General features: G+C 36.9%; 1 protein-coding gene across 1 annotated transcript in view; it reads left to right on the forward strand.

Moving 5' to 3' along the window:
* ZFYVE9 (zinc finger FYVE-type containing 9) overlaps positions 1-11,252 on the forward strand; it is a 202,200-nt gene that overhangs the window by 93,382 nt on the left and 97,566 nt on the right. Inside the window, exon 4 of the mRNA XM_040456039.1 lies at positions 145-2,306. Within this exon, the coding sequence (XP_040311973.1) occupies positions 145-2,306 (2,162 nt within the window). The remainder of the gene's footprint in view (positions 1-144; positions 2,307-11,252) is intronic.

Genomic DNA, 11,252 nt, shown 5'->3' on the forward strand with positions numbered 1-11,252 from the left:
ATTAGAAACTCCGTGTTCTAGAAATATTCTCTTTTTAGATATCCTAGGAATATTTTATTTTCAGAGTATTTGCAAATGTAGTTGATTAACTGAGTTCTAGCTTTTACAGTGTCACCAGCAAACTTATTGTAATTATTTTTTCAGATGAAACAGTTTCTCCTATTTTATTGGATACCAAGTGGAATAAGATTCTAGATTCCCCTTCTCACCGACTATCATTTAACCCTGCATTGGCCAGTGTGAATGAACCTGCAGTTTCTAATGAGTCACAGCCACAATTGAAAGTCTTCTCTCTGGCTCATTCAGCTTCTTTGACCACAGAGGGAGAGGACCATTGTGCAAATGGACAGGAGTATCCTCTGAATCCAGAGATTAACACAATGTGGATTGATGAAAATGCCGTTGCAGAAGATCAGTTAATTAAAAGGAACTGTAATCGAGATGATCAACGCAGTGCTGTCGAAGTGGGAGAAAAAAAATGTGGAAATCTAGCTTGTCTGCCAGATGAGAAGAATGTTCTTGTTGTAGCCGTCATGCATAATTGTGATAAGAGGACATTACAGAGTGATTTGCAGGATTGTAATAATTACAATAGTCAGTCCCTCATGGATGCTTTTAGCTGTTCACTGGATGACGAAAGCAGACAAACTGATCAATTTAGTTTTAGTATAAATGGGTCCACTGGAAAAGATATGAATTCAGAGAAACAAATGGATCTGTTGAATAGACCAAGTGCAGTGGGGGATTCTGTTAAACATATGTGTACTACTTCATCTGATAATCTAGCCAGTGTCTGTTCCTCCTCACAGTTAAAGGATGATGAAAATATAGGTAGAGATCCCTCCATGTCTGTGATTACAAGTTTAACAATTGATTCAGTAATCTCATCCCAGGGAACAGATGAAGAAGGTTCTGCTGCTAAAAAGCAAGAGAACTGTATACCAGATGAGGTTCTCACTTGCAAAACCAGCTCTGCTAGGACAGATCTAGGGAGTCCAAACTCCTTTTCCCATCTGAGTGAGGGGATTTTGATGACAAAAGAGCCAGCAGAGGAGAGAACAACCGAAGAATCCATCCGACCTGGTTTACCTTTGCTTCTCAAAACAGACATGCCTAATGGGTCTGGAAGGGATGATAACTGTGAACAGTTTTCAGATTGCCTTGTGTCCAGTGAAGTTAGAGCTGATGAAAAGGAAGGTTGTGAACATGAAGAAATACTTGACACTACAGAACTTCTTAATATGACAGAGCATTTCTCTGATTCTCAGGAGATGACTAATTGGAAATTGACTAAGCTAAATGATATGAATGACAGCCAAATAAATAAAGAAAATGAGAAGTTTCTGCAGATGAATCAGCCTGAGGACATTTACAGTGATAATGGAGGAGAGTGTGATAGAATGGCTGAAGCAGGTCTAGATTTAAAAGGAACTTGCATGAATGAAAGTGAAGGATGTGATTTCTCCAGTATGGATACACCAGCAGCAAATTCTGTATCTAATTGTGATTCCTATGGAATGCAGAGCCCAGTTGTTTGTTTTGTTCCAAAGACTTTACCCTCCAAAGAAGATTCAGTAACAGAAGAAAAGGAAATAGAAGAGAGCAAATCAGAATGCTACTCAAATATTTATGAACAGAGAGGAAATGAAGCCACAGAAGGGAGTGGTCTACATTTAAACAGCACTGGTGACCTAATGAAGAAAAATTATTTACACAGTTTCTGTAGCCAAGTTCCATCAGTGCTTGGGCAATCTTCACCTAAGATAGTAGCAAACCTGCAGTCTATCAGTGTTCCTTTTGGTGGTGCAAGACCCAAGCAACCTTCTAATCTTAAACTTCAAATTCCAAAGCCATTGTCTGACCACTTACAAAATGACCTTCCTACAAATAGTGGAAATAATATTAAAAACAAAAATGATGTTCTTGGAAAAGCAAAATTAGGGGAAAATTCAACAACCAATGTATGCAATTCCTCTTTAGGAAACATCACTATTGCTGATACAAATGGGGAACATTTAGAAAGCTACGAGTCTGGGATATCCAGTAGACCGTGCCTTGCATTAGCTCCAGAAAGCCCAGATAATGATCTCAGAGCTGGTCAGTTTGGAATTTCTGCCAGGAAGCCATTTACTACTCTGGGTGAGGTGGCTCCCGTGTGGGTACCAGATTCTCAGGCTCCAAATTGCATGAAATGTGAAGCCAGGTTCACATTCACCAAAAGGAGGCATCATTGCAGAGCATGTGGGAAGGTAAGTTGTATGTGTTTCAGGTCACAAATGTGGCATGCCTATTTTATTAAGCTCAATTAGAAATTAATAAAGACAATATAAGGTGAATATACTTCTGGTTGAGATGACATTATAAATAGCCTGGAACACCCAGTTCTAGTAAATTTCTAAATAAAAAATGACCTCATTGAATCTTAGTATTTATATAATTTTTTTGGTTGCCAAGATTTAAGCTGAATCACTTTTCGTGAACAGATGAGAATTGAGGAAGTGTTAACTTTGTGGTTTCTATATTGATAGATACTTGGTTAATGGAATAGTTTGAAATAAGGAAGTAATTTTTTTGGTTTAAGAAATACTCGTAGTTAACTTCATATTTTTTTAATTTTTGAAAAATTGAGTATTACACTTAAAATCCATCCTAGTTTTTGTTACAGGATTTTGGCCACTCTACTAGACATTCTGGAACTTTTTATACACATATACACATATTTTTGTCTTTTTCCCCCTTTAACTTTGATACAAAATAGAGTTGAGGGCTGCAGATCCTATGACAAGGTTGTAAGAATACTTGGTATTCCTTAGGTCTCCCTAAGTTTCCTCGCTGTAACATGTCAACTTACTGGTTTGTCTTTTTAACAAGAGCTATGAGCTAGGAGGAAGGGATTTTATATTTTTAAAAAGACTTTTAGCTTTGTTATTTTATATTTTTAAAAAGACTTTTAGCTTTGTTATTTTTTAACTATACTTTATTAAGCTTTAGTTTTTACAAAAACAAAACAAAATATTAGTAATTTTCATTTGGCTTTGTGAAGATTAAATGAGATTACAGATGTAATAGTAAGTGCTCAGTAATTAATCTCTACTTCCCTTCTTGCCTGATTTATTGGTCTGTTTGTGCTAATTAGGATGCTTTCACCTTCAAGGAACGGGGTATCTGACTCTTTGTGATTTAGACAAAACAGCATTTCATGTAACAGGAAGCCTGAAGATAGAGACTCACTTATGTCTGGGCGTAGAGTGAGGATCTCTAAAGTTTCCTTGGTCTTCCACTCATGATCTCAAGCGAGTGGCATAGCTGTAAGCATCAAGTTCAACCTGGCAGCTTCTCAAGTACAGGGAAATTGGTTGGGGTCAAACGAGCCTATTCTTGCTGCAGTCTCATCAAGGAGGAAAAAATCCCTGGCAACTTCTTTCAGTTTATTGGTCAGGTCTAGACCACAGGTGCAATTTTATACCAATTATTGATAAAGGGGAACAGAATTGATTGGCTAAGATGAATCATGATTCATCCCCTGGGGCTGAGCCCAATGTTGCCTGAACACAAGTGGGATTCTGTTAATATGGAGAAGGAAGAGAATGTTTCCTGGCTGGGCAGTCAGAAAGGGTACAAAAGAACAAAATGATGGGGAGCAGAAAGAAGTTAAAGCTGTTGATTGGGCTACTGGTCTCTGATTATTAAAATTTGAAGAAAATAGTTTGTTTAATTCTTAAATATCTTGTAGTCTGAAATAAACTCAGTAGCCTGAATAATCAGTTTTCTATTAAGGAATTAGAGTTGTCATTTTTATGTAGTTCTGTGTGTCGCTTACTCTGTAGAATACTTTCTGAAAATTTTGCTTTCTTGAGCAAATAATAATGTTCCAGACCAGCATATCCAGATGTAATGAGTAAATAGGTAACTCAGGTGGATTTAGAAAGGAAATGGTGGCAAAATGTTCACAAATTGAAAAATTAGATGGAAGTTTTGCTGAGTGGAATTTATGAATTTAGTAATTCACGTGGATTATGGATTCATATTCTGTTTTTTTTCCTTTTTATCTCCAGTTACATCAGAGATGTTCTAGGGATTGATGAGAAATGTTTGTAAAAATCCTTGAACTTCTTGGAAGAAAAGAACTTATAAACAATTGTATACTTTTTCTAGCTACTGATGAGATTATACTGGGGAAATAGCTAGAAAAATACCCCAAACAATGTGATTTTGTAAAATATTGTTCACTGCTGAAAAAAGAAATTTAGTTTGCATACCCGGTAATTTCTCTACTTAATACCTATAGCTTAATACTCTGCTCTTATGAGCATATATTAAGCATCTAATATATCAAAGGTTCTGGGCTAGATATTGGAGATGCAGAGATACAAAAATTGCAATATATGACTTCATTGACCTCATGGAGTTTGTAATCAAGGGCGCTGATTTCAGTAAGTTGAGAGAGGACTATTTGGATTTCCCGGAGTTTAAAAAAATTCTAAAAGAAATTGTGAACCACGGATCTGAGTAGACAGACAAACAGACCATTCTACAACAAAGTATATACATTGTGTTAAAAGCCAATTATCTGTGCCTTATATTTGTTCTCATTAATCCTCATTATACCCGTGTAGAATGGGTTGTTAATTTTTCCCTATTTGATAGATTAAGAAGCAGAGGCTCAGAATGGTCAAGGAATATGCCTAGGATCTCATAGCTTGAATATTGCAAGAGCCCTGGTACCCTTTCTTTCAGTCATATCGCTTCCAGCATGTCTCTTCATTTATACTAGTGGTATGAAGAAAATAATCTAGGATCATTGAGGGATAAGAGCTTAATTTTTCTAAGAATGGCAGAGGGAGTCAGGAAAGTCATGTTACAAAATGACTATTTTGAGAGGGCGATATAAAAAAGTAGGTATAATTTATGGGGCAAGGTTCTAAAGTGTGTGAGATAAATGAGATCACATCAGAGTACAGGTGGAAAAGTACAGGTGGAAAAGGGAAATAAATTCACAAAAGAATGGGACAAGATAAAAATACACATGATAGAAGGAGTTAATAGAACATTATGGGAAATTATTTAGCATAGTTTAAAGCTTATGTTCTTTTTTTTAAATTAAAAAAATTTTTTGGAGTGTTTATATTTTGAGAGAGACAGAGACAGAATGTGAGCTAGGGAGGGCAGAGAGAGAGGGAGACACAGAATCCGAAGCAGGCTCCAGGCTCTGAGCTGTCAGCACAGAGCCCAATGCGGGGCTTGAACTCATGAACCACGAGATCATGATCTGAGCCCAAGTTGGACGCTTAACTGACTGAGCCACCTAGGTACCCCTATTTTTAAAAAATTTTTTAAATTCTTTTTTTAATGTTTATTCATTCTTGAGAGAGAGAAGGAGAGACAGAACACGAGCAGGGGAGGGGCAGAGAGAGAGAAGGAGACACAGAAACCAGAAGCAGGCTCCAGGCTTCAAGCTGTCAACACAGAGCCCCACGTGGGGCCCGAACTCACAAACCGTGAGATCATGACCTGAGCTGAAGTTGGGACACTTAAGTGACTGATCCACCCAAGCACCCCTATATTCAATTCTTGATAAGCAGTAGAGTTGTTATAACATTCATCTTGGTTAAATGTAATTAAGTGAAATATAAAATAATTAAACTAGAATTTATGAAAGTGTTAAAATGTTGCAGTTTATTTCTGTATTGCTGTAATGGAGATCAGAGTATCTGGATTCCAGTCTTCATTGTTAATTGGAAAAGTATGTCACACTCTAAGATGCTCAGCAAATGTGAGTTTTATGATTTCACACATTAATTTAGACAGTTGCTCCATATAGCAGTATAATCCCTACTTCTCCTGTATGATAGATGATAAATTATAGAGTAGAAAGAATACAGAGAACTCTTTCCCCAAAAGGTGCCCTTTAAATTCAAATTATCACCATTATTATAAACCCATATTCATTTCCTGTGGAAATCACTGACTCCAGCAAATAGTGGTTATTTATCCTCTGTCAAGCTCCATTTCCCATTAATGTTTTGACTTTGACTTCAAAGGCCTAAGAAAACATTGAGTTTTATAGTAAAGGAAAGGGGCCCCTGGGTGGCTCGGTCGGTTAAGCGTCCGACTTTGGCTCAGGTCATGATCTCACGGTCCGTGAGTTCCAGCCCCACGTCGGGCTCTGTGCTGACAGCTCAGAGCCTGGAACCTGTTTCAGATTCTGTGTTTCCCTCTCTCTCTCTGCCCCTCCCCTGTTCATGCTCTGTCTCTCTCTGTCTCAAGAATAAATAAACATTAAAAAAAAAAAAAGAGTAAAGGAAAGAGGAGTTTTTAAAGTGAAGAAGAATTTCTAAAAGAAAAAAAAGCTGTTTATCTTCTGTTTGGTCATTTTCAAGGCTTTGTCACACTTTATTATTTCTCATCACTGATGTGTCCAATTATTATTTATTTGGTGCCAGCTGGTTAATGACTGCTCTATTTACTATTTAACAGAAGCAGGTGTAAAAATATTTTTTATAACTGTTTAACTGGCAATTATTACCTGGATATTTTGTATTTGTTTGAGATGATGTGCAAGATGAAAATAGAGTAACATTAAAAAAAATTTTTTTTTTGATGTTTATACATTTTTGAGAGAGAGAGAGACATGGAGTGTGAGCAGGGGAGGGGCAGAGAGGAAGGGAGGGAGACACAGAATCTGAAGCAGGCTCTAGGCTTTGAGCTGTCAGCACAGAACCCAACGTGCGGCTGGAACTCATGAGCCCTGGGATCATGGCCTGAGCCATGTCGAACGTTTAACCGACTGAGCCACCCAGGCGCCCCTAGAATAACATTTTGAATACTTCTACTTTATGCTAGGCTTATCTAGTTTAATATTACAATTCTCTGAGATATAATTACAGGTGAGAAAAATGCACCTCAGAAAGGTTAAGTAATTTGCCTAAATCCTCAGAGTTTGACAATGAGAGTGCATTGATTTTAAGACAAATCTGTTGGACTCCAAAGCCTGATGCTCTACCACACTGGACACAGCAGCAAAATTTATCTGTACTTGAATTGCTTACTAGAAATATAAGTCATTGTCTTTGAGTTAACTTAGTTTGGGGCAGGAGTAAAGGACTGGGAATTTGAGTATTTGAATTTATAAGGAAGACAAATATTCTGAGTGATTGGTGCTATCAGGTGATGGTAGAGTAGCAGGATTTTAGGATTTTACCTATCAGGTGTTGACCTACAAAATAGAAAAAGAACAATATGGGCACCAAGTCATTGGACGAGGAGGAGGGTGGCAGTATTATATACCATTCAAATTTACTCACAATTATTTTTTTCATTGTAATTGACTTTAAAAGTATAACTTGAGTAGACAATTTTTTATTGCATTAGTGATTTGAATAGATGGAACAGAGAAGAGAACTGTAATGTAGATAATGTGGAAAAGAATACTGGAATGAGTATGAAAGAGCTGTGGGCTTCTGTTTCCTCTTCTGTAAAAGGAAGAGATTGCATAGACTTTATTTCTGTTTCCTTGCAGCTCTGAAAGGGCTTATATGAATTTCTGTGTTTAAAAAAAAAAATAGAAAAGGAAATGGAAAGATTGTGCTAGCATTGATTTATCTCTGTAAAATTATTACTAAATACTGATTAGCTAAGGTCACTATGTGGGAAGAGTCCATCATTAAACATTTTGAAGCATACTGTGCTGAAAGTGTGTTTTTTCTGGAAGTCATCTCTGTTAGACTGGAATGCTATTTGTCAAAGTGTCAGTTAAGTGTGCTACAGTGAGCATTTTTTTTTTTTCAATTACTGTTTCCTTTTTGATTCATTTCTCATACTAATTTCTTCAAGATCCCTTTAGGGACATGTGATCTTTATCACAGTTTAAAAAAAAATAGCTTGATGACATGTCTAATGTCAAAGTGACATATTGAAAAATGATCTAGATTAATTTTTAATATAGTTCTAAAAAGCTTCCCTGTTTCAGACACTTGGGATTAGGGATTATGGATACTTAACATATATTGAGTATTTACAAATGTAATTATAAAGCATTTTATATAATTTTATATTTGTATATTATATAAATATTTTGTAAGTTTATATAATTTATATAATACATAGGTTTATGTATAAAATGGCAAATACAGTCAATATCTAGCTTTGCTTTTAATTTGAATACGTAATCAGTAATGTCAGGAGTAATTTTATTTTATTTTTTAAAGTTTATTTATTTTGAGAGAGAGAGCATGTGAGTAGGGGAGGAGCAGAGAAAAGGAGAGAGAGGGAGAATCCCAAGCAGGCTTTGCACTGGCAGTGGGGCTCAAACCCATAAACTGGAGATCATGACCTGAGCCGAAATCAAGAGTCAGATGCCAACTGAGCCACCCAGGCACCCTGTGGAGTAGTTTTATCTGTAAAGATATGTAACAGAACTATGTAATATTTTGATATTTATGTCATTATACCATATTTTTAGTTTAAGTGAAAATATACTTTAAAGAATTAAAATATCATTTAAAATAACTATTCAAATTTAATACTGAATAAAACCATTTTTAAAAATAAGTTTTTAGAAGTTAACAATTACACTCACCTGAAATATTAGGGAAGAGTTACAATGTTATGATTCTATCTGGGGTAAAATAATATTATTCCAGAGCATGAAAAAATTTGATGTTGTTTATTTAAAAAAAAAATTTTTTTTAATGTTTTTATTTATTTTTGAGACAGAGACAGAGCATGAGTAGGGGAGGGGCAGAGAGAGAGGGAGACATAGAATCTGAAGCAGGGTCCAGGCTCTGAGCTGTCAGCACAGAGCCTGACGTGGGGCTCGAACTCACAGACTGTGAGATCATGACCTGAGCTGAAGTTGGACGCTCAACCGACTGAGCCACCCAGGCACTCAATGTTGCTTATTTTTTAATCATAGGAAAATCATTTTTCAGTATATAACCTAAGATGACAAGATACACAAAATCATGTCTGTTTATGCTGTCACTGTTATTTTATGCTCTGACTTTGGTCAGGGAATCTTGACAGAATTGAAGATTTTCAACTTTGTTTACTGTAAATAGAGGTTACAGAAATGTTAACTATTTGTAAATGAATGTTATATTGTAAAAGACAGCTAAATAAGAGAATCTTTCCCTTGTCACCTTGTTATGTGCCAGTGTTAAAGTACATGTTGATCATTTCAAGCATGTAAGACTCTCTTTATAACAGTGTCTCTCTGTATAATGCCATGAGAATAAGTCACAGAAACTGTCTTCAATTAAGACCTTTTTAATTGAATGACTAGTGCCTGTTGCATGCAAGTTATGACAAACTTGCCTGATACCAAATTTGATTATATCCTATGTAATGTTTTAGCAGGATTCCAAGGGCATTTGTCAATATTGACTTCATCCAGGTATTACAAGAGTTTTCATTGTGAGAGCTCTAGGATGTGCCGTGTGCTTTGTCATCTCTACAAGGGCAGAAATTTCTTTTATTTCATATTAGATTTACTTTACCTATTTTGGAACCCAGGCATCAATAATCCTATTCCTCAGTTCATGGCACACTTTTTAAAATGTTTTAATCCCAACGTAGCTAAAATACAGTGTATTTTAATATTACTTTAAAATAAAAAATAAAATAAAATAATATTGGGGTGCCTGGGTAGCTCAGTCAGTTGAGCATCTGACTTTTGATTTTGGCTCAGGTCATGGTCTCATGGTTTGTGAGATGGAGCCCTGTGTTGGACTCTGTGCTGATGGTATAGAGCCTGCTTGGGATTCTCTCTCTTTCCCTTTCTCTCTGCCCCTCCCCCCATCTCTCTCTCTCTTTCTCTCAGCATGAATAAATAAACCTTAAAAAAAAAGTAATATTTATGATGGCAATCTTCTGTCTACTTCTACATATCCCTAGTCCCTAGCTTAGCTTACTAGACATACCCACTTAAAAAAACAAATAGACAGGGGCACGTGGGTGGCTCAGTTAGTTGAGTGTCCAGCTCTAATTTTGGCTCAGGTCATGATCTCGCGATTTGTGAGATCAAGCCCTGCACTGGGCTCTGTGCTAGCAATGCAGATCCTGTTGGGATTTTCTCTCTCCCTCTCTCACTTCCCCTCCCCTGCTCTTTGCACTCTCCTTCTCTGAAAATGAATAAACTTAAAAAAAAAAAAAAACGACCAACAACAAAAAAACCCAAATAGACTATTTTTTTAGAGCAGAGAAATTGAACAGAAAGTACAGACTTCTCACATACCTGTAGTTGACCCCATTATTAGCATCTTGCCACTAGCGCGTAGTTGACCCCATTATTAGCATCTTGCCACTAGCGCGGTACATTTGTTAAAATTGATGAACCAATGTTAATACATTGTTATTAACTAAAGTCCTATAAAAGAAATATATGCTGTGGTTTACTTTAGGCTTCACTCTTTGTGTTGTACAGTTCTGTGGGTTTTGATAAATGCATAACATGTGTCCTATTATAGTATCCTATAGAGTAATTATACTATCCTAAAAATCCCTTGTGCCCCACTTGTGCGTGCCTTCCTTCCTGCCATCGGAACTGCCAGCAATCACTGATCTGGGTTTTGGGTTTTTTTTAATTTTATTTTTTAATGTTTATTTATTTTTGAGAGAGACAGAGACAGAGTGTGAGCAGGGGAGGGGCAGAGAGAGAGAGAGGGAGACACAGAGTCCGAAGCAGGCTCAAGGCTCTAAGCTGTCAGCATAGAGCCTGACACGGGGCTTGAACCCACGAATCTCAAGATCATGGCCTGAGCCAAAATTGGAATCTTAACTGACTGAGCCACCCAGGTGTCCCTCATTGATGTTTTTACTGTTCCTGTTGCCTTTTCCAGAATGTCTTATAATTGGGATCATACAGTTATGTAACCTTTTCAGACTGGCTTCTTTCACTTAGTAATATGCATTTACATTTCCTCCATGTCTTTTAAAAAAATTTTTTTTTTTAACGTTTATTTATTTTTGAGACAGAGGGAGACAGAGCATGAATGGGGGAGGGTCAGAGAGAGGGAGACACAGAATCTGAAACAGGCTCCAGGCTCTGAGCGGTCAGCACAGAGCCCGACACGGGGCTCAAACTCATGGAGTGTGAGATCGTGACCTGAGCTGAAGTCGGCCGCTTAACCGACTGAGCCACCCAGGCGCCCCCCTCCATGTCTTTTAAAAAAAATTTTTTTTTCAACGTTTTTTATTTATTTTTGGGACAGAGAGAGACAGAGCATGAACGGGGGAGGGGCAGAGAGAGAGGC

Source organism: Herpailurus yagouaroundi, unplaced genomic scaffold (genome assembly GCF_014898765.1).
Source record: "Herpailurus yagouaroundi ecotype Mexico unplaced genomic scaffold, PumYag 77, whole genome shotgun sequence".
NCBI lineage: Eukaryota > Metazoa > Chordata > Mammalia > Carnivora > Felidae > Herpailurus > Herpailurus yagouaroundi.